Source organism: Paroedura picta, chromosome 7, assembly GCF_049243985.1.
Source record: "Paroedura picta isolate Pp20150507F chromosome 7, Ppicta_v3.0, whole genome shotgun sequence".
NCBI lineage: Eukaryota > Metazoa > Chordata > Lepidosauria > Squamata > Gekkonidae > Paroedura > Paroedura picta.
The window spans coordinates 87,945,530-87,964,661 of NC_135375.1; the positions used below are offsets into that span (position 1 = coordinate 87,945,530).

General features: G+C 40.7%; 1 protein-coding gene across 2 annotated transcripts in view; it reads right to left on the bottom strand.

Annotated features, from left to right (window-relative positions):
• Positions 1-7: 7 nt before the first annotated feature.
• SHOC1 (shortage in chiasmata 1) overlaps positions 8-19,132 on the bottom strand; it is a 49,988-nt gene continuing 30,863 nt past the window's right edge. For both annotated transcript variants that reach the window (XM_077345297.1, XM_077345298.1), the window contains 11 exons: positions 18,691-18,763; positions 17,986-18,055; positions 17,693-17,877; positions 16,395-16,518; positions 15,546-15,657; positions 14,845-14,966; positions 13,059-13,152; positions 10,427-10,558; positions 8,921-9,070; positions 5,067-6,021; positions 8-3,481 (listed from right to left, as the gene is read on the bottom strand). In XM_077345297.1, coding sequence (XP_077201412.1) covers positions 3,381-3,481; positions 5,067-6,021; positions 8,921-9,070; positions 10,427-10,558; positions 13,059-13,152; positions 14,845-14,966; positions 15,546-15,657; positions 16,395-16,518; positions 17,693-17,877; positions 17,986-18,055; positions 18,691-18,763 — 2,118 coding nt within the window. In that variant the 3' untranslated portion in view covers positions 8-3,380. The remainder of the gene's footprint in view (positions 3,482-5,066; positions 6,022-8,920; positions 9,071-10,426; positions 10,559-13,058; positions 13,153-14,844; positions 14,967-15,545; positions 15,658-16,394; positions 16,519-17,692; positions 17,878-17,985; positions 18,056-18,690; positions 18,764-19,132) is intronic.

The following is a 19,132-nucleotide window of genomic DNA, read 5'->3' on the forward strand; positions in this document are numbered from 1 at the left end:
AATTGGGATTTTTTTCTCAGCTGCTGTAGAGTGAGTTGATGTTTTTATTGAATTATCAACCACGACCAAGATTACTTTCCAGGATAGCCATCACTAGTTGAGACGCTATCAGTGTTGATGAGAAGCCAGAATTCTGTGACTCATCATATATGAATTGACACTGCCATCTGCAATTCTGTTGCTCTCCCATTAATACAGTTTTGGAATTCCTTTCAGTCCACTTGGATTAATATCCTTCCTACAATTTGATTTCATTGATTTTGGTGGATTTAGGCTGGGGTGATGAGGTTTGCTAGCAAGCCCAGAGGAAAGGGTACTATCCCTTTAATAGGAGCTTCATGTGTAGCGATGGAGAGTAGAACCTTTTCATGATATGGAAGTAAAAAATATCACCTGGTGTACAGCTTGCTATTATGTCTCTTAAAAAGGGACAGGGCATTTTTGTCCAAGCCTACTGGCTACCATAGGAGAAACTGCATAGTATTGCATTGCTACAGTGCCATAGTAAGAATACTTTCCTCAGAATAAACTCTATTTAAGAACATAAGAACAGCCCTGATGGAGCAGATCAATGGTTCATATAGTTCAACCTGGAGAAGAGGTTGTGAGGGGACATTTGCTCTGAAAGGTTGCCACTTGTAGGAGGGCAGGGAGCAGTTCTTGTTGACAGCAGAGGATAGGACCCCCAGTCATAGGGTTAAACCAGCCTTTATTAACTTTTTTACCTTTGAGAAACCCCAGAAACATTTTTCAAGCTTTGAGAAACCTCAGAAGTAGTGCAAGCATGTAGAATATAATTGGGAAGTATAGTTGTATACACACCCACCTGGGGCCCCTCCCCTGCCCAACCCCTCCTGGCCCATCATTGGCCATGGGGGGCAGGCCAACATGACCATATATGGCCAATAACACCCAATAAATGTTTAACAAATTAAAATATATATATATTTAAAATTAATTAACTCCTACCCACTCATGAAACCCTTCCAAGGTCATCAAGAAATCCCAGGGCTTCATGAAACCATGGTTGAGAAACCAAGTGTAAAATGGTACTGACTATGTATCAGGAAAAAAAAATTCACAGAGTAGTTCAGCAGCAGAATCAGCTGCCAAGTACCCCCATCACCGTCAGTCCTTAAGCAGCAACTGGATTTGTACTTATCATGGATGCTACAGGCAGAGCCTGGGGGTTGGAATACATGGCCTGTATGGCCCCTTCTAAGTCTATGATTCTAGTCCAGCATACTCTCACATAGTAGACCTTGTTTAGGATTGCTTCCTTAGAGGGCAATCCTGAACAGGCCAGCTCAAACAGTAAATCCCATTTTATTCAACAGGGGTTACTCCATAGAAATGTTCTGATGATTGTAGCCTAAGTCACATCACTATTGGTCTCAAATTCCAGATCACTTTTGAACACATTAAATTGTTACTGGCCCCAGTATTGTTCCTTCAGGGACCCGTAACATAGAACTACAGTCATTTGCTATACTGTTACGGTACACAAGGAACCGTTCAGTCATGTTTCTTCATTGTATTTTCAACCAATTCCACTGCATCCAGGGGCTTCATTTCCTTTGGTACCTTGTTCTGTAACAATGCTAGTGTTAACTGATAATTCAGTTCTGGTTAAAAATATGGATATTTTTAACGATAACATCAAGTAGAGAGACTGCTTTGAAGAAAAGCTGTAGATTTTGGTGTGATGATCCTAATCCAGGGGTAAATTCAGTTTTCTCAAAGACAGTGTAAATTCTGCTGTCTTCTAACAGCTGTTACAATGTTTGTTGTTTACCTAGAAGTAGATAGTGCTGATTTTACCTGGAAGGCAAAATATAGCTTAGCAGTAGTACTAAAACTCAGATTAAGGAAAGACACAAAGCACAAACTTTTTTTTCCTTTAGAGAGCAAGTTGTTGTCTATTTTGAGGATGACTAGAAATGAGAAGCTGTACTATTTAAAGGGCCTCCTTGAAGGCTTGCCAGAGTGGATGCTTTAAAATGTATCCACCATAACCTCTCTGTCTTTCCTATTTTCAAACTGCTTGCCCTAGAGTTCCTCTGTGCAAAAGGAGGAAACAGTCAAGGAAAAGGAGAAGGGACATTTGCTGGATGGTATCTCTCAAAATGGGAACAAGTCATGCCTAAACTAACCAAGCCCAGAGACTGTGATTACATTTTTTTGCAGAGCGATATATAATTACTTTTAAACAGCAGATTCCTGACATCAGCCATTTACCAAACTTTTCTTAAGAATACTGCCAAATATGTTGAAATGGAAAACTCTTACATCACAGACCTCAAAACTAGGGGCGTCAACAGTGAATGCCATGTACTGTTTTGTTGGGGGATTTTTTTTTGAGAAACCACTGTTTTAGAGATACATCCACACATTGCAATCAGTACATTTTCTTTGTACTTTTAAAAATCTTGAGCTCCTTCAAAGGCTTAGCAAGGCTAAATTTCATCCCCCTTTCTAACTGCACTGAGCTACCAAGACTCTGCTGCCCCCATGCAATTAGAAAACCAGGGTTTGTAGAATCTCTGGTGGCTGATTGAACCTGATCATGGACGATTTAGCATCCACAGTGTCTTCCTGAGGCACATGCAGATGGTGTGCTGTTTCATTACTTCTATCTCTGTAGTCCACAAATGCAGGGTGCCAGAATTCATAATAATCCCCATCTGTTCTACACCTCCGTTTCTAGCCTAGGATCAGCAGCTTAAACAGGTGCCCCTATGGGAGCATCCCAAGGAAAAAGTGCTTGACTTTTTCAGGGATGCTTCATGTCCTGCTTTTATTTTAGCACTTAACGTATCAGCCAAGGATGGGCTAGCAAAGTGTTTCTTGTGCTGTTGTGCTTGGGATATTTAAGAATCCTTTTGAAGAGGGTAGTAAAGCATGGCTGCTGGAGAATGTAGAGTTCTGACAGCTGGATCCAATGCTGGGATTGTTTTTAAGTCACAAGCTGTATCCTAACCCTTCATGTGGTAAATTCTTAGGATTAAGTGGTCAGTCTTTAATACAAACGGGAAGCATTGCTGATTTCTTGAGACCTGTGTCTAAAGAGGTAGGAACTTCCAACTGCCTCCAGATTTGGAGGGGGGGGGAGCCCTTTTGTACTGATGATGCAAACAAATTACAGAGATGCTTCACAATTTGTTGATAGTGTTTTAATGTGTGTTGTATCCAGTAACACCCTTTCCCCAATCTTAATTGAATTTGTTTCTTAAAAAGACACCGCATTCAAGAAAAAAGCTAACTCGAATTAAAACCAATGGATTATAACATTGATTATAATGAATTAAAATACGTAACTATAAAATTAATTTTAAACTACTTTTTTTGGTAAGAATATTGCCATTAAAAGAAATAACAACTTAAAGGAACTTAAGACGAGTTTGACCGTCACTCCTTCCAGGATCTTTTTCAAATGTTAGACGTCTTTTTTTAAGCTGTGGTAATTGCGTGAGTTCTAAACCTAAACAACAAACAAAAAATAAAATGTAGAAATTACTTTAAAACATTTCAAATTATGTAGATTTACATGCTTAATCCATCCCAACAGTTTAAAAAGTTTTTAAGAAGCATTTAAAGGTATGATCTAGCCATAGTTAAGCACTTAAATCCCCCTGATTTTCAGGTTAGAATATAAACTCCAGGGTTTTTGTATTGCATCAGCCTAGTATGGATATCTCTGTGGAACCAGCTGAAAGAGTTTTACATGGACCTAAGACGCCCACCAAACTAATTTTTTTCATACTAGCTGCACTGTATCCTATACTGGCCTCTTAAAATGGAAATTAATAGGCTTACCATAGTAAAGATGCACTTGAATATCTTTTGAATTTAATGGGGAAAAATACAAAGAATTGACCTCTTAGAGGATAAAATTGATGGCCCTTGCCCTGCACTGTACATTAACCTGCTGTTCCTTTACAAAAGATCAGGGTGGTTTACACAGGCTCTCAACCGTCTCACTCCAAGCACCTGATCAGGTTCATTTCTGCTTGGCTTCCATAACTCTACACCTTTGGGTACTTCCAGACCATTAATTTATCTATTGTTGCTTGAATAAAATACAGTTCCTGTACATTTGCACCTTATTTGCCATTGTTTGGAAGGGTGGGGATTTAAAAAAAATCAAGCTCATGGTTCCAGAGAAACAAAGCACCAGTTTTCCGGGAATGTGCGAAGAGTAGTACTAGGGCAACAAGGGACAAACAAAGGACTACAATAATGCCACATTGGCTGCACCCTTCATTCTTAGTGTTTAGATTACTTTACATTATTGAATAACTAATTAATGTCTGTCTGTTGCTCAGATCTCAGCCCAAGAGAACAGTACATGCATTGCTTACAAGTCTCTTTGGCTCAGCTGAATTCTCAAAGGGTTGGTGATAAAAGTAACATGTATTTCAATTAACTTTTTCCGCCTTTCCTTTATGCAGCCTGGCAGTCTCTGAAGCAACAGCTGGAGGGCCATGGCCAAGGCAATAGGTATCACAGAACTGAATAAGGTCAACAGTTAGACTAGGACTGGATTTGAGCAAAATAGTCCATTTATCAAATGGGCTCCATTTTGGTGACTCCCTGCATGACTTCGAACAATGACAGATTTTGCTTTAAAATGTACTATGATGTGGTGGATAAATGCAGTCACCTACTGATGTTTCTTCTAGCCACACATGCAAGAAATTACATGCCACTTCAAAGAGTTAAAGAACAAAGACTAAATATTCTCACTAAGAAGATCCATTAATTCAATCTAGGTTACTAATACTGCATGATATGTAAGGAGGAGAACTAGTTAAACAGAACACTTCTCGAAATAGAAAGTGGTTCCCTCTGATTTGGGGTTTTTTTTCGGTTTGTAAAAGTTACCAAAAGATTCCAAGTTGCAAGTATACAAAAATACTCCTCAGAAAAAACTATTAGAGCATGGTAGAAGGACTACTCAGATTTATAATGCAAAAATGCAAGAGAAACGGTTATATTAACTTAAACTATTTTCCCACTTTGCCAAAGAAAACAGGTACAGCATCAGGGCTGTAATTTGACTATACCTGCAGCAGTATCTTGCTGTCTTCTGTTTGAAGATGACAAACTCAACCTTTTTCTTGTATATTCTTCACCTATTTGAAAGTCCACATTAAAGAATCTCTCTGAATTAGTTGTTGATTTACAGAAGTTTGGCTCATACTGAGATGAATGTGGTGCTGGCGCTGACTGATAGTCATCCAGGAACCTTTCTTCAAACTGAAATCCTGGCTGGTTATATCCTGTCCCACCAAATTCTTCCAGAAAATTGACAGAACTCTGCTGGAACAGGAAGTTTTCTCTACTACCATTCAGGTACCAAGAAGGTTTGGTATGTGGACTTGATTTGTGCTGCTTCATCAGAGGCTGTTTTCTCACCCCAAGTACACTTTTTAGGTCTTGATCAGGAGGGGCTTTTAACAAGTCAGGGGCATCCAAATTTGATCCATTTTTATTTCTTAAGGGTATATTCCCTTTGGTGGGATCTCTGCAAGTGTTAATGCCCCCTTGGTTATACCCCAAAGTTGGCACTACTTCTTCAAAATTATTATGGGTAGGTTCGCCAAAACTGCACTGTAATGAATTCTCTCTGCTCTTTACTTCCACATCTTTCAGAAATGGAAAAAAATGTTGCCTCTTTGCCTCTCTACCATGATGAATCTTCTCAAATGAGCAATTTTTTCCTTGGGAAGATCCTAAAGGCGTTATTGCGCTGTGCCTTCCGTTTGGTTTCAGAGGGATGCAAGGCTCTTTTTTGTAGTAACTTGAGGAAGCACTTGTGGTGTTTTGTACTTCATTAAAGTATCCTGAATACTCAGCAAACAGACTATTCTCCTGAACACTGGAAAACAAAGTTTTGGGAGCTGGAGAGCAGGTGCCAATGTTAGGGTTCATCTTTTCTTGACATTTCACAATTCTTTTTTGAAGTTCTGGCTCAGTTGGTGGGTTTAAGGTGTACAAAGATGTAATGTCACTAAAGTGCTGAAACGGAAAACAGGTTTAAGTCCATTCAAACCTAGAAAGCATTCAACTCTGTACTCCCCACTAAGTATACTGCATGGTTAAGCCTGAATGACTAGGACATCTTCAATGTGCATAATAATTACAACAACACACAAAGAGTTATTGTTATGTTTTTGCTAACCAATGTAAATATCTATATATACAGCAATAAATAATATTAATTCAAATGTTCATGTTGGAATAGATCCAACCATACCCAAAGTAGCATTCCTCTTGCCTAAGGAGACTTTCTCCAACTTAAGTGGTTCTTCCTCTTAAATAAATAAATGTATGTTGGGCTACTATATTAATTATAACATTTTAAGATGACAGGACATGATTTTATGATCCACCAGAAGCACTGGTTTAGCTGTCTTGGGTAGATAATCATCAGGTAGTATTCTCACAAGGAACAAAACAGGACAGGTCTTCAAAGAAATCCCAATGTTTTTTTTCTGGCAAACCAATCTAATTCTCTCATGTTTGCAGTAAAACTACCACAAAATGAAAACCTCATAGAACATGGTGAAGATTCATACTATAGCAGTAACATCACAGTAATGGTATAAATGGGGATCATGTAAGACATAAGTTCTGTGTTGCTGGTATAAGGAGGGGGAGCAGGAGGTCCTTCCAAGAAAGGCTCCTCGCACACTATGGGTGGATTTCAAATTGAGCCACCCTCCAAATGGACAAAAGGGCTGCATAGAGGGCCCAGGAAGCAGTCACTGACTTTGTCAAGATTTTTGCTATGGCTGGCCAAACTTTTTTTCTTCATGGAAGACATAGCCTTTTCACTGGTGCAGTTGCGTTAGTCAAAGCTCAGCTCTCCAGAGTGCAAGGCAAAACCATGCACTTCATAGCAGACCTCTCGAGCAGCCAGCAGGACTGTTTGGGGCATGGCCCGGGTCCCAGGAGGAGATAGTCCTGCCACTGGGCTACAAAGGGATTCTGCTCTATGTGCAAGGGACAGATGTAGACCACACCGCACAAAACATCACTGCTGTGTGATACAAAGAAGCCACCAAGTCCAAATCCTCCCTGGCTTTTTCAAGAGTCTCCTTTTAAACCCTAGCCTTCCCCCTTTAGCCATTCCCAGCCCCATCTCCCTTTCCCAGCTATTCCTTGTTTTCTTTCCTCTGGCCCTGAGGCAAGCTTGCTCTGACAGCCACCTCCTTTCCAGGTGCTCCTCTGCAGTAAATGATTTGGTAGCTGGCCCCTGGCTCCTCTCTAATTGCTCCTCTGGAGTAAGTGATTCTGCAGCTGACTCCTGGCCTGTTGGGCTACAAGGCCCATGAAATGAGTTGCCCCCCAGGTTCCTGCTGGCCTTGCTGGACCATTCTGAGGACCCACGGGACTCTCTTAGGTGAGTACAGGACCGAGGTTCTGGACAAGCACCACGCAGGATATCATCTCCTCCATCACCATCCTGCATGGGGATGCTGAACTCAGTTTCAGTTCCAAAGACTGGCTCATCATTCCCGTTGACTTCTCAACCAAACAGGCTTGACATTTCAGCCAATCAGGACATTATAAAATATGAGTCCTCACTAAGCCAAAGCACGCAAAAGCCAAGCCCCACCTCTTGCATGAGCAGAGAGATGGGTGGCTCAAAGCTATGAGTCCACCAACACCCAAATCCTAGTAGGGAAAAGGATTTCACAGTCAGGAAGGAATAAATGAATATGCTCTGGTAGCTAGCTATTAATAAGTTCCCTGCCTCTCTGTCTAACTACAATGCAAACAGCCAACAGACAAAAAGGTGTGGCACTGCACTGAGCATATATATAGCTTTCTGATCCCATAGAGCGGAGTGGGAACTCTGTTGCCTGCAGCTTTGGAGGGCTCCTATTTGTGTTTCCAAGGCTGGAGAATTCTGGGGGCCTTCCTGTTGTCTTGGAGTTTTGTAAACAATTAAATTTTGTGGAGACTGTCTGGAAATGCATCCATTTCCAAATAGCTGATGGACCACTATGAAACAAACAGCACCAAAGTGTGTGAATGTTCAGGACAAACACCATCCACGAATATCGCTTCGCAAACCACAAACCAGTCCAAATTTGTGAGCCAGTTCATGTCCATCCTATGTGGGAGTTCATCATGCTGCAACTAGTTGTCAATAGTAGCCAGATTGCACCAATAATGTGAAAAGTGGGTCTATATCAACACAAATTGCCATCCCTGATATCTATACAGAGGAAGCTTTTCCAATGGGATTGCATGGAACAGACCTGCAACATTTCTTTTATACTGGCTCTTTTTTTAAAGAAAGCTATATTGGTACAAGCCATCATGTGTGACATTCTGCTATAGCCAACATACAAGGACCAACATACAAGAAAGAAAAATGCATTCATACTTGTTACTTGTGCCTTGTTTGCTTATTTCAGAATTACTCACAGAAAATAAGATATGCACCATAACTGCAAAAGTCAGCTTTAGTAATTTGTATGGATGCTACAATCTAGGAAAGTACTGGTAATTCCCAGACATTAAGGAACACACAGACTATATGAAAAATAGTAATTTTGGAACCCTTCACGAAACAACTCTAATGGATTCAGATTCGATATGGCTATTTTTTTGTGCCGTCAAGTCATTATGGCAACCCCATAGGGATTTCAGGGCAAGAGACATTCAAAGTTGGTTTGCCAGTGCCTGTCTCTGCTTCAGGCTGGTATTTCTTGATGGTTTCCCTTCCAAGTACTAGCCAGAGTTGACCCTGTTTAGCTTCTGAGATCTGATGAGATCAGGCTAGTACTGGCTTCATAGTCTTCTGGTAAAAGAACCCAACCTGTATTGAATTGGTATGTGTACATAAATGTACATAAACACCCTCAATACACACCCACAGGCTTTTATACCCTATACATCAGACCTTTAAAACTTTTTCTGGCACTTCAGGCAGAAGTTCCTGAAGCTGGTCAAAAGTTGCCGACAGGAGCCACTCCAATGACAAACTCTTCTTTAGCATGACTTGAGCCACTAGAGGGTTCACGCATGGAAATGTAAGCAAGCACTCCTCTGCCTAGGAGGGAAACAGAATATTAGTTTTGTTATGTTTTAATTTTGCACTGACTTTAAGATTAGTGGTCTCCAAATAATTTCTGAGGACATAATTGTTGTCTTTAAGTATTTGAAAGGTTGTCAGAGCAGGGGTAGTCAACCTGTGGTCCTCCAGATGTTCATGGACTACAATTCCCAGGAGCCCCAGCCAGCAAACGTTGGCAGGGGCTCCTGGGAGTTGTAGTCCATGAACATCTGGAGGACCACAGGTTGACTACCCCTGACTTAGGGGGTAGCGAAAGGTTCCTGTTGGAAGCAGAGGATAGGACTCATAGTAATAGGTTTACAGTAATACAGTGGTCCCCAACCTTTTTATCACCGGGACCACTCAACGCCGGGGACCACTCACCGGGGACCACTCAACGCCTTTTACTGAGGCCTGGTTGGGGGGGTTAGTTTACTCCTCTACTCTCAACCACTGCCCTAGCGCTCTCTACTCGCTATGGTAATGTTTAAACATCCCTTCAAAATAAGATACAGACATGCCACAACAATGAAGTGTGTTGTAAAGGGCTGGGGGGGGGGTGAAGGGCCGGGGGGGGGAGAAGGCGTCCTTCGGGGCCCACCTCCAATTAGTCGAAGGACCACATGTGGTCCACGGCCCACAGGTTGGGGATCGCTGCAGTAATAGGTATAGAATTATATCAGCTAGATAAAGGGGGGAATTCACAGTCAGAGTAGTTCAGCAGTAGAATAAACTGCCTACGGAGGTGGTGCGCTTCCTCTCACCGACAGTTTTTAAGCAGCAGCTGGACAAATACTTCTCAGTGTTTTAGACTGAGCTTGCATTGAGCAGGTGGTTTGACTAGATGGCCTGTATGGCTCCTTCCAACTCCATGATTCTAACCCCTATCAGCAGGGAATATTTCCACCCTTCCTGCCATTTGACATGGTAGCCTGAAGTTTTTCTTTGCAGCTAATGACAGAGACAGACAGAAACAGCAGATATCCCCTTAAGCAGGTCAATTTGCATAGAACTACAGATTGCCACGTGAAGTAGGAAGCTATTGCTTTTCTCGGTGGATCTACTCACAAGTGCAGCAGTTGCTTATTAGAAATATCCATGTTTTTATGGACTGCCACTTTATATGATTCCAGACATGCAAAGAGTTGCATCAGAATGCCAAAGCAAGGAAGGCCATATCTGGAATGTCCATTTGGGCCTCCTCATCCAAGGAAAACGTCAGCTGGTATTGACACAATCTAGATATCATTCAGTAACTGTAAGCAGAGCAAACCCCTAAATATAGTTTTAAAAATATGGTAACTGTATACCTCTTGTAAACAAAAGGAACCCTGTACATTCAGATAAACAGACCTCTGATGGCAAGACAGAAAGCCAGGATTTGTCCAGCCACTCCTGAGGATGTCTTTTAGAAGTCTTCAGAACACAGTCGGCTATCTGACGGACCAGGAGTGCTGTCTCTTGAAGTCCTGCTATAAGAACCACCTAAAATATTGTAACATTATAAATTCAGATCACACGGAAGGCGCAGAAACAAAAAGAGTCCTATAGCACCTTAAAGGCTATAAATAAAAATGCATTTTATGGGGTATTCCCACAGTTCTTTTTTCCCAGCAATTAAAAAAAAATAGAACACAATTTCTAGGATTGCAGGGGGAGATTAGCATGGTGGGGTGGAGGGAAAGAGAAGCTATTTAACTCCCTCCTCTGGCACTGTTTTCCTCACTACCTCCAATGGAGAAAATTTTCAGCATGAAGGGACAAGCCAATCACATCCTCAGTGAATGTCTTCTGTCAACAACAACAAAAACTCAGAAAAAGAAACCCAGAGGTGCGCATACTTTAGCATTCCCACCCTAAATTTCTTAACTTTTGTAACCTGGGTCTTACCCACACTAGGCTTTTGAAGCTCCTTTGGCTTGGTTTTAAAAAAAGCAATCTGTAGCAGACCTCTATCTCCACTCTGATGCTGCTCACTCCCCCCGCATTTGTACTGTTAAGGATTGACCATGGAGTCACACTTATTCCCCAGCATCCAAGAATGGATTTTCTCTAGTTCATTGGAGAAATGAAGGCCCATCACACTCTTCCAGGTGCAGGTGTCCTGCCTCTTTCAGATTTTATCTCCTCCCCACTCCCCGCTGCCCACCCTCTAGCACTGACATTGTACAGAGGTTTCTGCTGACTAGTTGGTTTCTGGCAGGAGCAGCCCCATTAATCTCCAGTAGTTCCATTTTAGTTCTGCTTTCATTTTGTCTCAGCTTTTGTGTTGTAAAGGCATTTTCCCTGTTTTTCTAGTCCCCTTAAGTAATGCGATAAGTACTCATATCAGAAGGAGTTAAAGATGAGCCTGTCTTTTCCTTCAGATGCCTGCTCCTCCGTCCTCCCAATCTCAGTACATTCTTCACACAGCAGGTTGGGGTATACTTGCTAGGGCTGCCCTCTCTGTGCTCTTTCCCCCTGCCCTTTCCCTCCCAACTTTGCAATTTCTTGTTTTAAATTGAAGGGGACATTGGATTCCTTAACAAATATCTAAGGAGCCATTGCTTTCCTTTCTTTGTAGGGGAAAAAAAAGAAAACACCAGAAAACCTGGCATATAGAGTATATTGACTTTAAATGCAATATGTCTGAGGTGCCTCAGTCAGTAAGGTACTTACCTGGAGATCATTGCTTTCTGGGTTCAAGCCTTGCTATGGGTCTACTTAGTTCCCCCCCCCCCACACACACACAGACAGACTTTTTTACTTTTGAAAATTTAATGTTTTAAAAATGGTCCATTTACTTTTCAAAATTAAAAAAAAAAACTATGTAGGGGAAAAATAGATCTATATAAACCCCAGCACTTGCATGTACAAACTCCAGGATGTAAAAAAATATAGAACAAATTGAAAGAGGCAATTGAACAAAACATTTTAAAGAAACCAACAGAATACACAAACTGTGGACTATTGTATTGTGACATCTGAGCTTACTGACCTCTAGTGGCAATTTAAAATTTGTTGCTACATCTGCTCAGAAAAGCATATTTTTTTCAACTGCCGAGTAAAAGTATTCCTACATTGACACAAAAGGTGTCCACATAGCACAGAATAGATTGCAGAAATCAGATGTACTGCATCTAAATATTCAGTCTTTCAAATAAAGCTACAAATTAAACCCATGACACACATAAAAAAGAAATGATTTCACAGACTTCACAGTGAAGAATTTGATCTATTCTGTAATATTTGACAGAGTACATGAATATTTTGCTTATTTAATAATTGTGTTTTCTGCTTCCACCTAAAGATTCTTAAAGTGATGCCCTTTTGCTGTCAAATACCAGGATAACAGCTCCACAACATTTAATATGGTACTATACTGCCATTGAGTACCCAGCTTGCTGGGGGGTAAACGGTCATGACTGGGGAAGGCACTGGCAAACCACCCCGTATTGAGTCTGCCATGAAAACGCTAGAGGGCGTCACCCCAAGGGTCAGACATGACTCGGTGCTTGCACAGGGGATACCTTTACCTTTTTACTGCCATTACACTCCTGCGTTGTCCATGGCAGAGACTAAAGGGGACAGTGTGTTACTGACCCCTCTGAAAGCCTGCCATCTTTCCCATACCGATGTTTTCATTAAAGCTGGCCTTCTAAAGGTAAAAAGGGAACTTGCTAGTCAATTTCAGCAAATGCCATTGAGTTGTTTACTCTCCTGACACTCAGAGCAATCACCTTCTTAAACTTCTCTTTCCACTTCACTTCATTGCATATAATCTGTAATATACTTATCTATTTAACATTTCCAGGTGCCACTTTCTATTTCCATAGCAAAAAATGTCACTGTATGCCCTGAAAAAAAGGAGAGGAGGGGACACTACAGAAACCCTGCAATGCTAGGGTTTGGTGGCAACATCCTCTGGATTTTTGGCAATAACCACATGAATGAATGACAGCAATTCTAGACAAAACAAAGCAGCCAAGGTCTTTACCACAACTACCTTCACTTCAAAACCTTCCGACTTCTGGGAAAATGGAACGAGTGCCGCATAAATCAACGATAGGTGATGTAAAATATTCCCAGCTAGGCTATACCTAAACAAAGCAGGATTTAATTAATCCTTATTCAGTATCTCTGTTCATAGTCCCAAGCAACTTTGAGCATTAGGTATCCTCTTTATATTTTGCAAAAATCAGTATTACAGACCCATAATTATACCTAAATATGCTGGCTGGGATGAGGGGGAATGTCCTGGACTACACATGCACCCAACTGATGTTTTTGAGGTTTAACATTTCCAGGGGAGGGGGAAATTACATACTTTTAAATTATTTACTTCTCTCCCTCTTCTTTCTCAAAGCACACAAAGAATGCAAGTGAGAAAAAAAAATGTCCTCACTGTCTAAACATCCTGGGGGGGGAAATATGTCCTCTGACAAGGGCAGTTTTGACTCTCATTATTTATACCCTGAAAATCTTGTGGTTCTGCTACTGGACTTGAATTCAGCTGTTCATTTATGCTACAATCCCAATGAATCTGAAACTTAGTTTCCTGCCTTTTTTCATCATGGAGAACATTTATGCTGGCAAGATTAATTCCTTCTCAAGTAATGTAAGGTCTAATCCAAACGGCCCCATACTCTGACAGACTTTGTGACTGCACTTCAGGACAAATTTTTTGGAGCATTGCTTACTGGAATGCAGTACCAATTTAATCAAACTACCATGAACAAAATACCCCTAGGGTTTATCCAGCAACTTTATTCGGGTTTAGCTGGCCATGTACAGTGCAAGTATGAAGGTCACTTAACAAAATTTATTTAACTTAGAAAAAGAGGTAAGACAGGAATGTTCTCTGGCTTCCTTATTTAATATATAGCTAAATGATTTAGAATTAGTCTTTGATGACTGCTGCCAGACACCGAAACTAGCTGAGACTTGTGTCCCTGTCCTGCTTTACGCAGATACTGCTGCAGTTTTGTCTCAAACCAGAGGTGGTCTGAAAAGGGCTTTCAAGTGCAGAAACTGGTTAGTTTCCATCATGGAACTAAAGGCTGCTGTCCAGGCACTGATCATTCATACTGGCTTAGCTCTATCCATGTTGTTATATAATATGCCTTCTAACCACCATCTGGGACTTGCATTCTTGGAAACCAAATGAATACCATGAACTCCTCCCCCCAGTTTTATTATTTAGCTGGTGGGGGAGAGTGCTGTCAAACTGTAGCTGACTTATGGCAATCCCATAAAGATTTCAAGGCAAGCGACACTTAGAGGTAGTTTTCCATTGTCTGCCTCTGCAGAGCAACCCCGGACTTCTTTGGTAGCCTTCAATCCAAATACTACCCAGGGCTAACCCTGTTTAGCTTCCAGGAGCTAACAAGATCGGGCTACCCTCAGCTGTCAAGGCCAGGACACTTTTTAGTTATCTGAATAACAAGCAGGCCCTTCACGAAAATGAAAAGAATAAGAAGGATCTCACTTTCTGGTGGTCAGGAAAACCATCTTCAACCTAGAATTCCAATTTCATTTCATCTCACTTAAATTGTCTCCACACAGTAGCTCTGTAAAGTGGGTTCAGTCGAGAAGTGATGACTAGCCCAAGCCCCTCTGGTTTTAACACTGCACTACAATTCATACTTCACTGCATAGTCCTTGAATCACATACCATATAACCTTCAAGGCATTTTTGTGAAGGGCATATGTTTGAGCTGCAATCTTGAACACTGCAGCTTTTTTTTTTAAAGGTATGCTTTTAAACATCATTCACCAGGATATGAACTTACTCAGAATTTAACCTTGCTCTAGAGTACAAAATAATCCAGCAGCAAGTGTATTGGAGTGAAAGTACCATCAATCTTAACACAACATTGTCAGAGGATTTTTCATAATTGAGTTCTTCTATGTTCTGCAACGAAGTATATATGCACGTTACGAATGTATATACAAGAATATTAGCAGCGTTTAATATTTATCACAAAAAATGTGAGTGCAGACATTGATTTCCAATTTACAAGTTACTTATTGTTCTGTGCTCAATTTCCTTTCTGTAAAATGGGAATAATGCTATGTTGTAAAAATCTGCCCGGCCACAGGAGAATTGGTGACTGTATAATAAATGTTCTAAAGTATTACAGCCAATCAATTATAAAGACAGCTCCCCCTTTACAAGAAATTCTTTAGCTCAAAGTTTCTCCGGATTGTAATCAAGCATCCTCTAAAAGCCACCTATCTTCATTTACACATCTATAAGATTTATCCTTTATCTAGTTCTTGCAAATTAAAGTATTTATTGATATATTACACAATATGCTCACTCTAGCAACACGCACGACTTACTAGACAATTAAACAAGGTAAATGCTTGTCTTATTTGCTCCTCAAGTTAATGTATCATTTTATTATTGATCCATGGGTGTAATGGGAAGTGTGTACAGCTCCATTTCTATGTGGACAAGTATGAAATCTGCCCACAGGAACATTTTTACCTGCATAATGACTGCGGTGCATTCATCTATTGTTATCACAACATAACGGTCTGTGCTCCCAAAGAACCGTAATGCCTCACAGCAGCTTCTCTCAATAAATGTAATATTGTACCTGCAAAGATTAATCCCTGTTAGAAGAACAGTTTAAGGCATTTTAGCACTCTAAACAGAATCTTAAAAATCACTGCTTCACTCCCTCCTTCTCCCCAATTCCGGAGTTATTTCTTCTGATGCCCCTTCTTTGCCCATGTCATCTAATCCTGTGTTCCTGAAGCAAAAGTAACTACAACAGTGGTAGATTTCTGATAACCCACTAATAAGTGATTCTATTCGAAATTAAGCCTGAGTTCACCCTAGAAGCTAAAGGGACTAAACTGAGGCTGTTGTACTTTGTACATCATGAGGAGGCGAGGCTCACTGGAAAACTAATAATGCTAGGAAAAGCTGAAGGCAATAGTAAAAGAGATGCACTCAACATGACATGTATTGACTCCAGGAACTTCTGTTGGCAAGACCAGAACAAGGCTGTTAATTACTTCATAGGGTCACATAAATCAGAAGTGTGTTTGTATGTGTGTAGTGTGTTCTTGATTTAACCCCCTCCCCTGCATCCAAGCTGCTATTTGCCAATGGGGGTGGGGAGAAGGTATGAGATGGGATTAGACAGCTGGCTTAGATGCACCAATAGAAATCTCATTCCTTGTTGACCTGCACATAAAGACAGGGTTGGTGCTACATCTGAAACAAGATGAAGCTTATTAACAAAGTCTGAGAAGGAATGAAAGATTCTCCAATCTCTGAATCAGACCAATAGAAGAATGCTTAATCAAGCTGATATATCTTCCTTACTTGGACTCCAGTAACTGAAGAATTTCTGGAGTGTTGAGTAGTCCCTCAGAGGTCAGAAAAACATATGGAATTTGCAACTCAAGAAGGATATGTCCAAAATCATCTGGAGAAACCTCTTCTAAAGCTAAACAAAACACAAGCTTCACAATAAGGTGTAATAAAATACTACTCAGTAAAATGAGTATCCAGCTTGCTGGGGGGCAAAATGGCAATGACTGGGGAAGGGAATGGCAAACCACCCCGTATTGAGTCTGCCATGAAAACGCTAGAGGGCGTCACCCCAAGGGTTAGACATGACTTGGTGTTTGCACAGGGGATACCTTTACCATTAATATACTACTATTACTACTACCTAACTTTTGCTTAGTATCACTACTGGTATTCTGGGTCCTACACAAAAACACAGAACTGACACAACCTCAGTCTGTAGAGATATGAACAATAATTTTAGTCACATAAAGTGGTTCATCTTTTGAAAAATATTATATACTTGGTATTTCCAGTATTTTTCTTCAAAAGATGGAGATTCGAGCAGTCATTAACAATATCTTTCTTTGAAGTGGAGTTGCTTTGATTTCTATCATGCATAACCAATGAATTGTCCATTCTGGGATAAGTAGGTAGAGTCTTGGGATGTGTTAAGCTTTAAGATTATCCATAAGAGCTGTTTTTGCTGCAACATAATGATATCGTCTCTGGATTAGACCAATAGAAGAATGCTTAACCAAGCTGAAATATCTTCCTTACTTGGACTCCAGTAACTGGAGATTTCTGGAGTGTTGAGTAGTCCCCCATGGGTCGGAAAAACATATGTAATATAGGGATTGATATGGACTAGTACACTTCTGGCCTGCTAAAAAATGCTGAGAATACTCTGATGTAAGGTTTGCTGGGGTTCCTTGACAGCCCTATACGAGTTTCCCAAACGGGTGGGAGTTAATTAATTTTATATACTTTAAAAATGTGTCAAACATTTATTAGATGATATGACCATATATAATCATGTCAACCTGCCTCTACCCTCCCAACATGCCCAATGATGGGCCTGGAGGGGATGGGAAGGGGAAGGGCCTATTCTGCAGGATAGTGCCACTTCTGGGGTTTCTCAATAGTAAAAATGTCGAGAAAGGCTGGGCTAGATAAATGAAAAATCTACCTAGTGAACTATTATTACCTTTGATTTCCTGGGAACCAATTATACACAACCATTTAAAATTATATTAGATCATTTTTATGATATAAACTAAGCCTTTTGTTGATATTTTTCTATACTGTTTCTATTACAGACATTCACATACCAATTCCAACTGCTTCTGGAACAAGGGTTATGAAAGCTATATAAGCAAGCTTCAGATTTTTGCAAACATTAATCCAGCAGGAATTTTTAGAGTAGTTATATTCCACTACTAATGAAAAATTAATCCAAGGAAAATCAGGACCAATATTCTGATCATATACAACCACACAGGAACATCTCTTCAATCTAAAAATGAATCACAGGAATTAAAAAAGATTAATATGTCTAACCCCAGCTGTGTCATAGGAATTATGTTTGTAAAAACTGCTTGTAACATTTATAAACTGTACCTACCTATTTATTATATTTTTGCTTTCTAGCAAAGTTCCTTTTTTCTCAGAATTCATATATACAACTTCCAGGCCTGTTCAATATCAAAGAGCTTATTAAGATATATTATAAATAAAAACTTTTACAGCTCCGAAAAGTAGGAGTGTACCCCCAAAAAAACCACAGTATTTTTTTGGGCTGGGTGAATCTTCCTTCTCGTTGGTACTATGGTGGGGCAGTCTTTTCCCACCGAGAAGTAAAGATGGCAAACCACCCCGTATTGAGTCTGCCATGAAAACGCTAGAGGGTGTCACCCCAAGGGTCAGATATGACCCAGTGCTTGCACAGGGGATACCTTTACTTTTTTTACACTTGCTTGCTTGCTGAGCCCCTCTTACTTTATTCAAAGCACTTTTGCATAGTTAAGAGGGAACCCTACTCCCTACTCCAACTCCAGGTTGGGACACTGCTGGAGATTGGACACTGCTGGAGGTGAAGCTTGGGAAAGGCAGCATTTGGATAGTGGAGAGACCACAGCAAGGTATAATTCCACAGTGTCTACTTCACAAAGCCGTTATTACAAAGCAGGAACTAATCTCCGTTGTCCAGATACCAGTTGTAATTCTCCAAGATCTCCAGGGCCCACCAAAAGGTTGCAACTCTACTTCCTTTGCCCCATAATCTACCCAAAGAATAGTATATATACCCTGTATGAAATGTAATATTTACCTTGCACTCTACCAATGGCGTTGATTAGATCAGCTGTTTCATCATCATAATCCATTCTTGTCACAATGACTACCTGACCAACATTACAACAGAAAGAATTTCACTTTCAAAAACTACTCTATCTATACTTGATATTTCATAGGGGACTAGGAGGAAGCACGTTTACCCTCTCTGGCAGGGACACAACTTCAGATTGCGCCCCAAGCCAGGAATCTGGGGGTGATCATTGATGCCTCCTTAACACTCGAGGCTCAGGTCAAGAAGGTAGCCAGCCAGGCTTTTTTCCATCTGCGCCAGGCTCAGCTACTAGCGCACTACCTGTCCACCAAACACCTGTCCACAGTGATCCATGCGACAGTAACCTCCAGAATATATTTCTGTAACTTGCTCTACGCTGCCCTGCCCTTGTGCTTGATCCGGAAGCTTCAACTGGTACAGAATG